This window comes from Octopus bimaculoides, chromosome 16 (assembly GCF_001194135.2).
Source record: "Octopus bimaculoides isolate UCB-OBI-ISO-001 chromosome 16, ASM119413v2, whole genome shotgun sequence".
Taxonomy (NCBI): domain Eukaryota; kingdom Metazoa; phylum Mollusca; class Cephalopoda; order Octopoda; family Octopodidae; genus Octopus; species Octopus bimaculoides.
Window position 1 is genome coordinate 51,345,614 of NC_068996.1, and position 16,691 is coordinate 51,362,304.

The 16,691-nt window shown below is 35.4% G+C and overlaps 1 protein-coding gene across 2 annotated transcripts in view; it reads left to right on the forward strand.

Moving 5' to 3' along the window:
* Positions 1 to 13,543, forward strand: part of LOC106876912 (fos-related antigen 2) — a 20,455-nt gene extending 6,912 nt beyond the window's left edge. For both annotated transcript variants that reach the window (XM_014925666.2, XM_014925672.2), the window contains exons 3-4: positions 6,869 to 7,009; positions 8,727 to 13,543. In XM_014925666.2, coding sequence (XP_014781152.1) covers positions 6,869 to 7,009; positions 8,727 to 9,236 — 651 coding nt within the window. In that variant the 3' untranslated portion in view covers positions 9,237 to 13,543. The remainder of the gene's footprint in view (positions 1 to 6,868; positions 7,010 to 8,726) is intronic.
* The last annotated feature ends 3,148 nt before the right edge of the window (positions 13,544 to 16,691 follow it).

Consider the following 16,691-nt stretch of genomic DNA (forward strand, 5'->3'; position numbering starts at 1 on the left):
ATATATATAATACAAATAATAAATGAGTATATGCATATATACGTACATGTATGTATATATATATATAATACAAATAATAAATGAGTATATGCATATATACGTACATGTATGTATGTATATATATATATATATATATAAGAGCGTTGTAGCTTGCTTGAAGCATTAGAGTACAAAAGTAGAATAATAGAAATGAGAAACAAGGAATGCACCAAACAATGCAAAATGTTTAAAAACCTCTCGCTTCATTTTGATAACCCTTATATACATATTTCGGTCACAAAAGCCTATCATCTGAAGTAAATGGTATTTTAATCAACATGGCCAGTAATGTATAATCTAGCATTTCTTCATTGTTTACTTCTTACGAAGGACCTTTGTGTTTGATATACAAAGATTATTTAACTTGCTCCTTTTCGCATTGTCAATAGCTCTGTCTTTACTATTTTACTTCTTTATCACAAACGCTGCAGACAAGCCGCAACGCTTGGCTGCGTGGTAAGAAGTTTGCTTCCCAACAACATGGTTCCAGGGTTATCCTTACTGCATGGCACCTTGGCCTTGTTTCTTCTAAAGTCTTAGGCCAGCCAAAACCTTGTGAGTGGTTTTGGTAGGTAGAAACTCAAAGAAGCCTCTCTGTGTATGTGGTTGTATGGTCAGAAGCTTGCTTCCCAACCACATGGTTCCAGGTTCAGTCCCACTACGTGGCACCTTGAGCAAGTGTCTTCAACTATAGCTTGGGACCGACCAATGCCCTGCGTGCGAATTTAGTAGATAGGAACTAAAAGAAGCTCCTCAAATGTGTGTGTGTGTGTATCAATAATGGGGAAGTCTGGTTTATGGGATTACCGTTGGTTTCCTGTCCATAAAGGGTTTAGCTTTACGGACGGGAAACCTAAGGTAATCCCATAAACCGGACTTCCCCATTTTTAATATATACTGTTCTACATCTTGGAGTGTGCTTCTTCTTTCGGATTTGTTTTCTACAAACGGTGTGTGTGTTTTCCCCCCACTACCTCTTAACAACTGGTGTTGGTGTGCTTATGTCCCCATAACTTAGTGGTTCAGCAAAAAAGATTGATAGACTAAGTACCAGGCTTAGAAAGAGAAAAGTACTGGGATTGACTCATTTGGCTAAAATTCTTCAAGGCAGTGCCCCAGTATGGCCACGGCCTAATGACTGAAACAAGTAAGGAAAAAAGTGCCATGTTTGTATCTTTTTGTTTGTGTTTGTCCCCCACCACTGCTTGACGACCAGTCTTGATGTGTTCTGTTCCCTGTAACTTAGCAGTTCAGCAAAAGCGACCACACAACGTGGCTGTGTGGTAAGTAGCTTGCTTACCAACCACATGGTTCCGGGTTCATTCCCACTGTGTGGCACCTTGGGCAAATGTCTTTTACTATAGCCTTAGGCCAACCACAGCCTTGTGAGTGGATTTGGTAGAAGGAAACTGAAAGAAGCTTGTCATCTGTGTGTGTGTATATATATATATATATATATATGTATGTTTGTGTGTCTGTGTTTGTCCGCCACACCATAGCTTGACAACCAATGCTGGTGTGTTTACTCCCTGTAACTTATCAGTTCGGCAAAAAGAGACCAATAGAATAAGTATTAGGCTTACAAAGAATAAGTCCTGGGGTCGATTTGTTCGACTAAAGGTAGTGCTCCAGCATGGCTGCAGTCACATGACTGAAACAAATAAAAGAATTGGTACCAGGCTTCAGAAAATATGTACTGGGGTTGATTTGTTCAACTAAACCCTTCAACAAGCAGTGCCCCGGCATAACTACAGCCCAATGAATGAAACAAGTAAAAGATGAAAAGATATACATACATGCATGCATGTATGTATATATCATTGAAATGCTTTTTAAAATTTGTGTGATAAAATTTTGTGACCAAATATGGTTAATAAGTAAAAACAAAATATTTTCGAAATAATATCATCAAATTCTCAGACAAGAGAGTTTATTTAATTTTCAGTAGAATTTGCTACACTTTTGACTAAATTTTTCCTTGAGTATTTTGATTTATTTGTCCCAGTTGATGCAACTGTAAAAGAAGAGCATTTTCAACTGTGATTCACAGCTTGAGCAATGCTTTCAACAAACAACACTTGATGTCACAGTCAAACATCTTTTTTTTAAATAAATTTGAGTTCACAATCTGTATCAAATTCTTTCATCAGTAAAGCTGTTATTTATGAACAAACCCTAGCAATACACATACATATTTATTATATATATTTATGTATATATATACTTATATATACATGTGTATACATTTGCGCTCTTCCTACAGCACAAGGAGTATTTTACTCCTATTTCTAGCAATGAAGGTGTCTCGGAACTCTTAGTCACATTTAGTGGTGATTGAATTTTTCCATTATGGTATTATGCTGCACCTAGATATTTATATTAATTTTTTGTATATATATATATATATATATATATATATATATTTTGAGACCCCCTTTGGTCATGAATGACCATGGGTTTGCATCTAGAAAGTTACCCTCCGAGGCACAAGTCCAGGCAAGGCTGCTTTGTGGAAGGCCAACAGTCACCCATGCATACCAGCCTCCCTTCTCCACACCACTGATGTTATCCGAGGGAAAGGCAAAGGTCGATACAGCTTGGCACCAGTGACGTCACAACTAATTTCTACAGATGAGTGAGCTGGAGTAACATGAAATAGAGTGTCTTGCTCAAGAACACAACACATTACCCGGTCTGGGAATTGAACTCACAACCTCATGATTGTGAGCCTGATACTCTAACCACTGAGTCATGCATCTATATATGTATATATATATATATATATATATATATAGGTGCAGGAGTGGCTGTGTGGTAAGTAGCTTGCTTACCAACCACATGGTTCCGGGTTCAGTCCCACTGCATGACACCTTGGGCAAGTGTCTTCTACTATAGCCTCAGGCCAACCAAAGCCTTGTGGTCAGGATTCAGTTCCACTGTATCCTGAGTTGATGTCTTAGCTCCGGGACAATCAAAGCCTTGTGAGTGAATTTCTTAGATTGGAAACAAAGAAATTTGTCACAAGTGTTTGTGTGTACCATTGTCTTGATGTCACATGATAATTGTAAATGAACATCACTATCATACTAGCGGTGTTGTTCATTTCTAGTCTTCCATTGTAAGCATGTCTGGCCATGGAGAAATACTACCTTGCTTGAAAACAAGTGATGGGTTGATGACAAAAAGGGCCTCTAGCTGTAGAAAATCTGCATTAAGAAATTCCGTCTGACCCCAGCAAGCATGGAAAAATAGATGTTAAATGAAGGTGTCTGTGTGTTTGTGCATGTCAAGTGTAATAAATGAAAACAGTTTTCTGATATCATTATTACAAATGTTTTCGACAGAAAAGGGCAATTTTTTAAAATGTAAACTGCAATAGGACAAAATGTTAAACATCAGTTTCATAATATATTAATTTTGATGAATCAGTTTTATAGTATCCTCTTCTTGATGGACTTTCCTAAGAATTAGGGGGAAATGCTACTTTGAAATTATTCAAAGCTTCATATTCTGTGTCAGGTGTATGACATCTATACAACTATCTTTTAAATGTAAATTTTTTCTGATTTGCCAACAAAAACTATTGTCTTTGTGCAAAGTTGGCCAAAACCATTCCATTATTAATTAGTTTACTCTGTTAAAAATGGTGATGAAAAACAGAATCATCCCTGAGAAACTTTGAACCCACATCAATGAAAACAAATGAGTAGATTGTGAAAGATATCCATCACTCAACACTAGAACCACCACATTAGGAAGATAGAGATCTGTGTTAATAGGTTTATAGGAATGATTTAGGGGCTTTGTTTTTGTTTTATAATATGTGTGGTTGTTAACCTTTTTCATCACCATATTTATGTTGAAATACACTGCCTTCATTCTAATTAATTTTGAAAATAACGAAGAATTTAGTAAAATAACTTTGCCACTGGTGTTAGGAACATAAATCAACAGGAAATTTTGAAAGAAGGTTTTAATTGGGTCCTTTTGAAAGCGGGAGGTTTATATTATAGAACTAGGGTCGGTCTCAGACTGGTTGGTATCAAAATGGTTGAAGGGACATTGCAATCAATTAGTTTCCTTTGTTATCTGTGGATCCACGGTGGAACATAATCAACAAAACAAATTAGTTAAACTCAGGGGCCTCACTACTTGCAAACAAGTTGTACCTCCTCAGGGGTACCAGCATGACTGTAGTTCAGTCCCACTGCCTGACATCTTGGGCAGATGTCTTCTACCACAGCCTCAAGTTGACTAATTCTTATGAGTGAAATATAGTTAACAGAAATCGTTGAGGAGAAACTCGTTTTATGTTTAACCCTTAAGCTTTCACATTATTCTGTCAAATGTAATGCTTATTTATTCACATTGTTTTGAATTAATCATGCTTTATCTTGTAGCTATGAGATTTTGATGAAGTAACTTAATTTTTAGAGTGATATTGTAAAGATGGTATGAGAAGCCAAATCTGGCCAGGCTGAATACTTTGGCCGGGTATGGTCGGTTTAAATGCTAAAGGGTTAACTAATAATTTTTACTGTCTTTGTAGTTTTAATACTAAAAGTATAAAAAAGAAAATAGTTTCATTAACTCCTTGAAAGTTAGGTTTTAACGTTCTGTACTAGAATGGTTTATAAGAATGTTACATCGGCGCCTGAATAATGAAGGGCAATGGTAAACTTAGTAGGATTTGAAGTTGAAACTTAAGGGGGCTTCAGTGTTTTTGTATGATAGTCTAACAATACTACTAATCCACTACCAAAAAGGTTATTTTAAAGATGGACACATGATGTGACCTATTAGTCACTTGGCCAGTAGCCTTCTGGTGACTTGGTCAACTTTTACTCACCATCAGTCTTATAATATCTAGTGCTGCTTTGGATCAAAACTCTCAGTAACCTTTAAATAAAAGCCAAATTAATATTAGCATCAATGAGTCATCATTATCATCATCACTTAAAGTCTGTTTTCCATGCTGGCATTGGTTGGATAGTTTGACAGGAGTTAGTAAGCCGGAGAGCTGCACCAGGCTCCAGTTGTCTGTTTTAGCATGGTTTCTACTGTTGGATACCCTTTCTAATGCCAACCACTTTACAGACTGTACCGGGTGCTTTTTACATGGCACCTGCATGAGTGCTTATCTTTATGTGGCACCAGCATGATTGCTTTACACATGGCACTAGCACTGGTGCTTTATACATATCACCAACGCTTTAATTGACTATCACAACTATCACATCAGTTATCAAAAATCAGATTGAACTAGAAACTTGCCTTTTTACCAAAAATCTTTGCAACATTTAAACTCAAGAATCTTTTTTATGTAAAGATTTGTTCCTTTCCTGCAAAACAAAAATAAGTCATAACATGAATGGCCATTGTGAAAATGTCTGTGACTACAAAGTATTCTTACTTGAATCAAATAACAAGCTGCAATGTGAATGGGCATCATGAAAATATAGAGTAGATAAATCACCAGAAACCTTGTGTTAAGGTTACGATAAACCTGCTACTACATCTGTTTCTTATAAAAATTATATCTAATCGTAGAATTCTATGCTTAACCTCAAGTGAACCAGTATTGCTGGAAACTTAAGAATATGCTATCGTAAATAGAGTTATAAATATCTTTTTTTTGTTTTTTAATCAATGAATGCAGAACAGTTCTGAAAGCAAAAACTGAACTAGTACCTGAATGGTAAAACAGAAATAATACCATTTTTTGTGGTTGTGATCATATTGGTGGGTTGATGTTTGTATGTGTGTGTGTGAGAGAGAGATGGAAATCTGCTGCCAGTTGAAAACTATTTTGATTTGAAATAATGGAAATTTTGGGTCATCCCTTAAATAATGCAGTTTTTTCAATTGCATGAACTAAAAGTTGGAGGGAGACGGGACAAACTACCTGCATCAACTTGCTATAAAAGCAGGTAGTAATTTTACCTTTGACTTATTCTTAGTGCAAGTTTTGAAGAGTGCAGTTTGATTTTAAGCTATTTTTTTCAAAGTTATAATGGAAGTGACAAAGGAGTATATTTGGCATATTTTGGTTTATGAGTTCAATAAAGGCAACACTGCTACAGAAAGTGCAAGGAATATTAATGCAGTATATGGGGATTGGACAATAAATGTAAGCCAGTGTCAACAATGGTTCCCGAAATTCTGAGCCGGAAACTACAGCCCAGAAGTCAAGCTTCGTCCTGGAAGATCTGTAGAGTTTGATAAGGAGATCCTGCAGATGGAACAAAATCCCATCATAACTGTTGAGGAACTAGTAGAGAAACTTGGATTTGGTCATTCAACCAGTCATCCAAGTCAGTGCTAGAAGGAAAACGACCATCTTTGGTTTCAAGACGAAAGGTGTTCTTCCTTCAGGATAATGCTAAGCCATATACAGCAAGGATGACATTCCAAAGGTGGGAGCAGTTTGAATGGGAACCATCATTTATTCCACAGACTTCAAAATCATTTGGACGGAAAAAATATGAATTCTATAGACAAAGTCAGAACAGTGCTGGAGAAGTATTTTTCGTCACGGACAAGTGAATTTTGGAAGAGGGGCCTTGTAAGTCCACCAGATAGATGGAAGGACATTGTAGAAAATGAAGGAAAGTATATTTTAGATTAAAAAAGAACTTTGTTTATCTTAAACTTGAAAAATAAAAGAAGTATAAAAAAATCACATTATTTACGGAATGACTGAATATATAAATGTATAATCAACATTATTGTATTTAGCCAAGTTTTTATTCTTAATATAGAGATGTTACCAAAAGAGCTTGTTGCTTATTCATTTTGTATGTTTTCTTTTTCTTTTTTCTCTCTAAAGGATGACCTTGGGCAATCCTACTTTAACAGTAGATTATGTCCAGAAGAAGAAGAACGTCGACGAATTCGTAGAGAAAGGAACAAGATAGCTGCAGCAAAATGTCGTCAAAGAAGAGTTGACCACACCAATCGCCTTATTCAGGTACATTTATACTTCAGTTCCTTTTTAGAACGTTAGCTAAATAGTATTTCTGTCTATGTGTATATTGGAGTCAAAACAATTGGGAGTATAAGGTAATAAGAAAAATATTCATCAATATCTTTTGACTTGAAACTCACTGGAGGAGTTTTCAGTGTTTCTGCAGAGTATAATTACTTCAGCAGAACTATTCTTAATACCAGTTCATCAAGCTGGCATTAAGGATAGTTTCTGACTCACCTGGGAAGAATAATGTCAATGAGTCAGTGTCCTGTTCTTGAGAGATGTCTAACATTCTGAAGCAGGAACTAAGCACCGGCTCCCAAATGGATCACTCTGCTCTTAACAGACAATATTTATTTATTCTGTCAGCAAGCTAACAGAATTGTTAGCACACCGGCCTAAATGCTTAGCAGCGTTTCATCTATCTTTACATTCTGGATTCAAATTCTGCTGAGGTCAACTTTGCCTTTCATCCATTCGAGAGCAATAGAATCAGTACCAGTTGAGTACAGGGGTTGATGTAATCAACTCAGCCCCTGGCCTTGTGCCTAAATTTGAGATCAATATTTATTTATTTTTATTACATGCCTGTCTAACTAGTTTGAATTAGTTGAATATATTCTCCAAAAGTATTTATAAATATTTGTATTTCATTTACATAACTTTTGTAATAATAAGATAAAGCAACAAAATTATTAATGGGAGAAAAATGTACAAGTTACTATATTTTTTCTTCCACAAAATTCAATTTTTCCACCTATTAAGAATATTAAATGACCATGTCTTACCAACTTACAGCTCCACAGTTCTTGCACATGCACTGTTATATGCCTTTCTCATAAAGAGGGAAGTCTTTGTTGCTACAACAGGTGACATCTCCCACACTTCTTCCTCTTTTTTCCTTTTTAAGTTGCAATTTATGTGCACTGTCTACAAACTGTATATGTATTTATGGAGGTGCAATGGCCCAGTGGTTAGGGCAGCGGACTCGTGGTCATAGGATCGCGGTTTCAATTCCCAGACCGGGCGTTGTGAGTGTTTATTAAGCGAAAACACCTAACGCTCCACGAGGTTCCGGCAGGAGATGGTGGCGAACCCTGCTGTACTCTGTCCCCACAACTTTCTCACTCTTACTTCCTCTTTCTGTTGTGCCTGTAATTCAAAGGGTCAGCCTTGTCACACTGTGTCACGCTGAATATCCCCGAGAACTACGTTAGGGGTACACGTGCCTGTGGAGTGTTCAGCCACTTGCACGTTAATTTCACGAGCAGGCTGTTCCGTTGATCGAATCAACTGGAACCCTCGACGTCGTAAGTGACGGAGTGCCAACAACAATATGTATTTATAAAGCTTCTAACTCAGTTTTCAGATTATGACTGAAAATTATTAATATCCAAAGGCAAACATTTGATTTCTTTGTCCAAAGACACTGGTTCTGACTACACAAAGCACATGAGTCAAGAACCTAGCATCTTATTATTCCCAACTGTACAAAATAAGTTAAGACTGTCTGTGAATAGATGTGAAATTCAATATTGGATACATATGAGCTAATGGTGTGAATAATATAACAGGCATAAGTTTGCATCCTGTTCTTCTTGTTATTGTGTATATCTTTCAGAATGGTCATGTATTATATTCCAAACTAATAAGCTAAGTGATTAACTTTAGGTTTATTCTGACTTATTAAATTTTGATTACTTTTCTATTGTTATAGGAAACTGTAAAGCTCGAAGAGGAACGCAGCCATCTTGAAGATGAAATTCAAACTTTAAAACAGCAGAAAGATCGTCTGGAATTTATTCTCCAAGCCCATCGGCCTGATTGCAAAGCTGATGCAAAATTAAACCAGTCTTCTAACCTGCATTCTATCAAGATCAAGACAGAGATTGATTCTCATCAAAATTCCTGTTCTCATAAAAACGATGCACGATTACGTATGACGGAGCCAAATCAGACAATTCCATTGACTGTCGTTAAACAAGAAAAGGGTGTCCATCTGGGAAATAATGGACAAGGAGGTTCTGGTGCTAACCCAGATGGAAGTCTCAACATCAGCAATGTGCATGGCAATGCATATTATGGTTTCACAGATTTGGAAAATATTGTTGATGCAAATCAAGCTCTACCTCCTGTAAGTGGGCAGTCATGTGCTAGTCAAGTTCACAAGAATTCGGCCGAAAGTAGTTCAGATCAAGTTGGTTCTCCAACGCTCATATCACTGTAAAGTGGAGCTAAGAATTTGAGTAACTCTTTCTCCATTCTAAATAAATATATATATATATATATATATACATACATGCATACATACAAACATACATACATATATAGATACATATATGTATATATATATGTGTGTGTGTGTGTGCATATATATATATGTGTATATATATAATATATATATATATATATATATATATATACACGTATATATACATATATGTATGGATCATATGTTACAAACTGAGTTAAACAGTTTGCATATTTAAAAAAAAAAAGCATAATTTACATCATTCCATGAATTCTACAATGTAAAATATTCCTGTTTACTTTTTGAATAATTATGCTTTTTCTTAGCATAATTGCTTCCTTATTGCACTAATGTTTTATTGGTGTTGGGTTGTTTTATAAGCCAACCGTAATGAGGAATGAAATTGTCCTTATTTTAGTTGCATTCAATGAGGAATTTTTTTACATCTCAAGTGCCAGTTATTTATTTTTTTAATGAAATGAAAGGCTAACATGCTTTTAAATGTTCTAATTTTAATCAAATGCTGTGAAGTTTTTTTATCTGCTCTTTTGAAACATTAATCTTTGGAGTAAATTTTTATTGGTGGGTTCTAACTTTTTCTTACCCACAAATTCCTTTTTGTAAACTTTTTTACACTAAAATAAAAAAAAAACATACCTTTTCATCTCTTCCACCAATTTTTGTATTCATAGAAAGAGTTACTACAATTCTGTTCACACATAAGCATTCTGCCTTTTTTAATTTGCTATGAAAGATTTACGCTTATTGTATCTGGAGCTTTTTTTCCAGCAATAGGAGAAAAGATATTGGTGAGCTTAATCTACCATCCAGACAATGTTTGTCAAAAAAATAAGATGAAAAAAAAACAACTACGATTAAAAAAGAAAATAACTCTTCATATCTTTTTTAATATATATTTTCTTTTAATTCAGGTTTTAAGAAAATCAAATAAGTAATTTATCCTTTCTGTCCATCCAAAATTCTTCTCTGAGAGTTTTGAGCTAGAAACATTGCCTTATGCCAAAATTATTCTTCTAATGTAAAATCCAGTCCTTTATTTATACGTCAGGGCACATGAGTGTGTGATGGATATTCTGTTTTGTCTTTGTTTATTATAAAATGCAATATTATGCCACCATGTGTATGCCAACTCACTGTTAATTCTGTTTACTTTCAACGCTAAAGTAAATAATAGATCAATCTTTCCGAATGTTGAATGCAATAGTTTATATTTTGTTCCTTTCGCGCATGTGTGTGTGTGTGCATGAATGTAAGGGTGTGTGTGTGTGTATGTTCTAAATGCATTATGCACTTCTTTTCTATGTATTTGTACATGTGTGTGTGTAAGAGAGAGAGTGCGTTTACAAGTGTCTTTATATATTGCTTCAATGTGTTCCTCTCTATCGCATTACATATATTTGTCACTATATTTGTGTCCAGTAAACCGTAAAAATCACACTTAAAAGATTTATTTTTTTCTCTTGATATTTTCTTAATATATATATTTCCTTTTTTTAGTATCAAAATTTTTCTAATCAGCAAAAGGGAATTTTAGAAATTATTTTTCCTACAAACTCATTTATACAATGACGATATAATAATAAACTCAACAGAATTTTTTGTCCTCAATATTTTTGCAATTTTTGAAGACATTTTCTTCCCCCCCTGCCGCTTAAACAATTCATTGAAATCAATTTTTAAAAGCTGTACTTTTCGTTCTTCGAATCATTTAAATCATGTAATATTTCTTACCAAAGGATATTTTGCTTATTAATTTACTTTGATCATTATTATTAATTATCATTATTATTATTATTCCATTAAAAAAAGATAAATAAAAAGACCACTAAAATCCCGAAAGGAAGTTTTGATGCAAAATGCGCTAACAGAAAGAAAAAAAAATTCGAAAAAAAAAATGAAAACAAATACATATATCATAATATTTATAAGTAAAATTGATTTCAAAATTATATTTTAAATATTTAAACATAAGAACTCTGTGCTGGTAACAGAGTGAGATATATATGTGTGTGTATATATCTATATATTTATAAAGATGTATATGTATATATACATATGTATATATATGTATATACATATATATATTTATGCATATATATATATATTATTAGATAACGAATCATATGGTATACACCTGGTAGATTACCGGTAAAGCACGTTCACTTTCACAGTGTTCGTTAGGTATTTGATTAATGAGAGAGATGGAAGATGCATTATTGATCACTACAATTGTTTCAATCCATCTAGTATCGATCCCTCATGGGTGGGATACTGGACATTTGGTTTAGGTGTATCTGTCAATGTAGATGTGTCCCCTCAAGTGATTATAAGATGTATCTCATTAAAATAATGTCTGTTCCACAAGATTTCTTCTTGGAATGTGTATGCAAAAGCAGCAACTTAGGGATACAGCTTCATTATTATAGAAGATCAATAACAGAAATCAGTTTCAAAAAAAAAAACAAGTACACAATACAGCAAAAGAAGTGTTAAATATCACTTAGTAGATATGGATGTAGAAATGACCACACAAGTCAATGCCTAAAAGTGGCTTGTGGTATAACTCCACTTGATGAGGTGTCACAGATTCTGTGGTAGGGTTGACTAGGTCTGGTCGATATACTTATAGAGTCATGAATAGGTACATAAATACAGACATAGTAGATGTGTATTTTTTATATAAGCAGCTAATAAAATAACTGATAGCCTATTGAAAGTATTAATGCTAGGGTTAGGATCACCAGTGTAGATAAGTATAGGTTTTTTTGCATTTTCATCTCACGGTGAATGATTCTTGTTGAAGTTGGTATTTATCTCGCATTAATCGGTATACAATGGCCAAAGGGTATCACAATGATATTAGTTACTAGTGTAGCATTATGTTTATAAGAATGGGGAGGTTGCAGTTAATTCATCCATACATTTAGGTAAATTATGATTATTAATTTGGTTAACAATTATCAAATTCATTCCCACTGCATTGTGTGAAAGTGCATTTATAAGCTTCATGAAAATTTCAGAAATCCTATGTATGAGTTTTTCATTGGTCCACAAAATAAGACTGCAATTCCTCGGAGCAGAGTCTGCATCTCCTGGAAAGGACATTGGTTGTGTACGTCTTATTATGGATCAAGTGAGACCATATTTAATCTTATCCTCCTTAAGTTGCTACACAAAATCAACCAAAGATGTTGAATGCCTCTTGTTGGTTTTATTGAAGCTGGCAACATGGTTGCGATAACAATTCATGAATGAATCAGCCGTTGCCCCAGTGTAAATGTACAGTCCTCCTCTTGTGTGTATGGTGCATTTATATGCAAGATTGGTACTCATACAGAGATTTATCGATAGTCTAAAGAATTATTTCCTATGCCTTTCCAGTTGTACTTCTGTCCAGGAAGAATAGAGCATCATCTCTATATAGATCTCCTGCAATTTTCGGAAAGGAAGACTGGATTAACAAAAGGATGTATATAATCCGACCAATTCTGTGACTTGCGATATCAAAACCATTCTCTCTATCTGACTGGTTCCATAATTTACCATCCCATGAGGGATTGATGCTAGATAGGTCAAAATAATTGTAGTGATTAATAAACATTCTTGTATTTTCTGTCTCTCTCATTAATCAAATATATATGTATATATATACATATACATATATATATATATATGTATATATATATAAAAACACACACATACATATATGCATATACATTTTTTTTTACATATTCCATTGCAACATGTGTAATATCTATATTTGTCAAGTGTATTTATTACACATGTGGCATCCAATTGTTGATACAAAAAAAACTTCCCTTTTTTTTTGTTTCTTTGTTTTTTTTTTCTGTTTTTTTTTTTATTCCTTTTATTTATTACCTATTTCTTGCCCCCCTGCCATTACCTTTTTTTTTCTATCAGATTCATCTTTTTCTATAAAATTTTGAAATTTCATTGCTGACAATTTTAATCATGTATCCAAAAATATCATAAATGTTGAGATTAGAGAAGAAAAAAAAAATAAAGGCTTCCTTCCTCTCTCTCTCTCTCTCTCTTTCCTTCTTTCTTTCTCTCCTTTCTCACTTTACCTTTTCTCTCTCTATCTCTCTCTTTCTCTCTGACTCACTTTGACTTTTCCCTTCTTTTTTTTTTTAACTTATAATCTTAATTTAAATGGACACAACGCAGTAATTGACATTTTGTGATACAGTAATGGTTACATGCAATGCTTGAAATAAAATTTGTTAGCATCACACAACTGATACTGGTTTTGACTTGTTTTTTTAAATATTTTTTTTTCTCTCTTCTTTTTTTCTTTATCTTTATAAATGATTCATGTAAATGGAATGTTCCAAGCAAGACATGGTCCTTCAATCCATCCAGGAGAGAGCAGCATATCTGAATAAGAACTGACTCAGATTATGACAAACCCATCATCCAACCCATTGCCAGAATAGAAAGCAGACATAAAAATGATGATGAAGTTTCTATTCTTGTCTGGAGTAGTCAGTGGGGTGATGGCTCTACAAGTTGAAAAATATTTCTCTTCTTTATTTTTTTCAAATTCCTATGGAATGATTTATCTGTTGAAGACACCATTTTTACTGTGGGATGATCTCTCTCTCTCTCTCTCTCTCTCTCTCTCTCTCTCTCTCTCTCTCTCTCTCTCTCTCTCTCTCTCTCTCTCTCTCCCTCCCCCTCTCTCTCTCCTAACCATTCAACTGTAAAACAGTACAAGCTAAGTTTATCACTATCCTCAGAAACAAAACAATGGTTATAGTAAGATTTGAACTTATGACTATATGGTCAGCAGTCCTATTCTTTAGTCTCACAGCTCTTGTGTCTCTATATATACAAAGATATATACAATAGATATTTTAAGATAAGTTGCAAATATCTCAACCACTGTAATATGCTAATCATGAGATCAATTGTAGAATATGCACAATCAAAATTACAAATAGCTGAATTTCCTTTGAATTTTATCCTTCTATCTTCAAAAAAAGGACACTTTAACCTTTTAGTGTTCAGGTTACTCTGTCAAATGTAATGTTTTTTTTATTCAAATTGTTTTCAGTTAACCATGCATTATCTTATAGCTTTGAGGTTTCAATATTTTTAGAGTGTTAGTGTAGGATAGGTGTGAGAGATTAGATACAGCCAGTTTGAATGTAAAATATAAAGTATTTGAGTCAGATTTGGCCTGTTTAAATGCTAAAAAATTGAACAATGTCCTAGTTACATAGCATCCTGGAAAAAACCTACAACTAATAAAGAAGTCTTACAATTAGCAAATACATTACTCTCAATTATCAAAAAAAAAAAAAAAATGGAAGCTAAAGCAGACTGGTTACACAGAAAGAACAAAAGCTATACAAAGACTATTACTAGAAGGAAAGATAAATGGTGAATGCTCAAGAGGCAGACTTAGAAGAAACTGGTTTGGTAGCACAAAGGACTGGACTAAACTATGATCTGGTGAATGTGTAAGAATGGCAGAGAAAAGAGCTGAATGGAGATCTTTGATATCCAGTCTGTTGAGAGTAGATATGACACCTGCTACAGCTGATGATGATGATGATGATGATGATGTCATACCAGGGAAATTGGCTGAATCATTAAGAGTGCTGAATAGAATATCTTGCAAGTGAATTTGGTAGAAGGAAACTGTAGCAGCCTGTAGTGTATATATCTATTATATATATATGTACACACACACAAACACAAAAGAGGGGATGATGAAAAGTTCCTTGCTTTGAGGGTATTGTGAAAGGCCTGGCTGGAAGCCCAACCTTCTGATTTTTTTTACTGGGTTTAGAAAAACTGAAGGACTGTTACAAACAAGTGTGTGAATCTGAGAGGGGAATATGTTCAATAAAATCATAATTAACTGATCCTCCTCTATTTTCTTTTACCTAAAGCCACATATACATATACATATACATACATATATATCATCATCATCATTGTTTAACGTCTGCTTTCCATCCTGGCATGGGTTGGACGATTTGAGTGAGGACTGGCAAACCAGTTGGCTGCACCAGGCTCCAATCTCATCTGGCAGAGTTTCTACAGCTGGATGCCCTTCCTAGTGCCAACCACTCCGAGCTTTTACGAGCCACCAGCATGAGGGACAGTCAGGCAGTACTGGCAACGGCCACACTCAAAATGGTGTTTTTTACGTGCCACGGGCACAGGAGCCAGTCCAGTGGCATTGGCAATGACCTCACTCAAATGCTTTTACACATGCCACCAGCACAAGTGCCAGGAAGGTGATGCTGGTAATGATCACGCTCAAATGTTGCTTTTTACGTGCCACCAGCACGGAACCCAGACAGCTGCTCTGGCAATGATCATGCTCGGACAGTGCTGTTAGCACTCCACTGGCACGGGTGCCAGGCATCGAATTTGGTTTGATTTCAATTTCACTTGCCTCAACAGGTCTTTGCAAACAGAGTTTAGTGTTCAATGAAGGAAAGGTATGCATAAGTGGGCTGATTACACCCCTGGCTAAGGCCACGGGTTATGGTCTCACTTGGCTTGCCAGGTCTTCTCCCGCACAGTATATTTCCAAAGGTCTTGGTCACTAGTCATTGTCTTGGTGAGGCTTAATGTTCGAAGGTCGTGCTTCACCACCTCATCCCAGGTCTTCCTGGGCCTACCTCAACTGCTAGGGTGTGGCACGTTTTCACACAGCTATCCTCATCCATTCTCATTACATGACCATACCAGCACAATCGTCTCTCTTGCACACCATAATTGATGCTTCTTAGGATCAACTTTTCTCTCAAGGTACTTACACTCTGTCGAGTATGCACACTGACATTACACATCCATTGGAGCATACTGGCTTCATTCCTTGCAAGCTTACGCATGTCCTCAGCAGTCACGGCCCATGTTTCACTGCCATGTAGCATGGCTTTTCGCACACATGCGTCATACAGTCTACCTTTTACTCTGAGTGAGAGGCTCTTATCACCAGCAGAGGTAAGAGCTCTCTGAACTTTGCCCAGGTTATTCTTATCCTAGCGGCTACACTTTCAGCACACCCTCCCCCGCTACTGACTTGGTCCCCTAGGTAACGGAAGCTATCAACTACTTCTAGTTTTTCTCCCTGGAATGTGGCAGAAGTTGTTCTCTGCACATTTTCAGTGTTTATTGCTCCTGAGCATCTGCCACATACAAAAACTAACTTCCTAGTTAACCTCTTATGTGTCCATAGCTTGCACTGGGTGCATCTTATAGAGTTTCTACCTACGCCTTTTCTACAGATCAAGCAGGGCCATCTACCTGAAGAGGTTTGTGGTTTGTCTGCCTTCCTACTTATTAGGACTTTAGTTTTAGCTAGGTTGACTCTAAGGCCCTTCGATTCTAATCCTTGCTTCCACACCTGAAACTTTTCCTCTAATT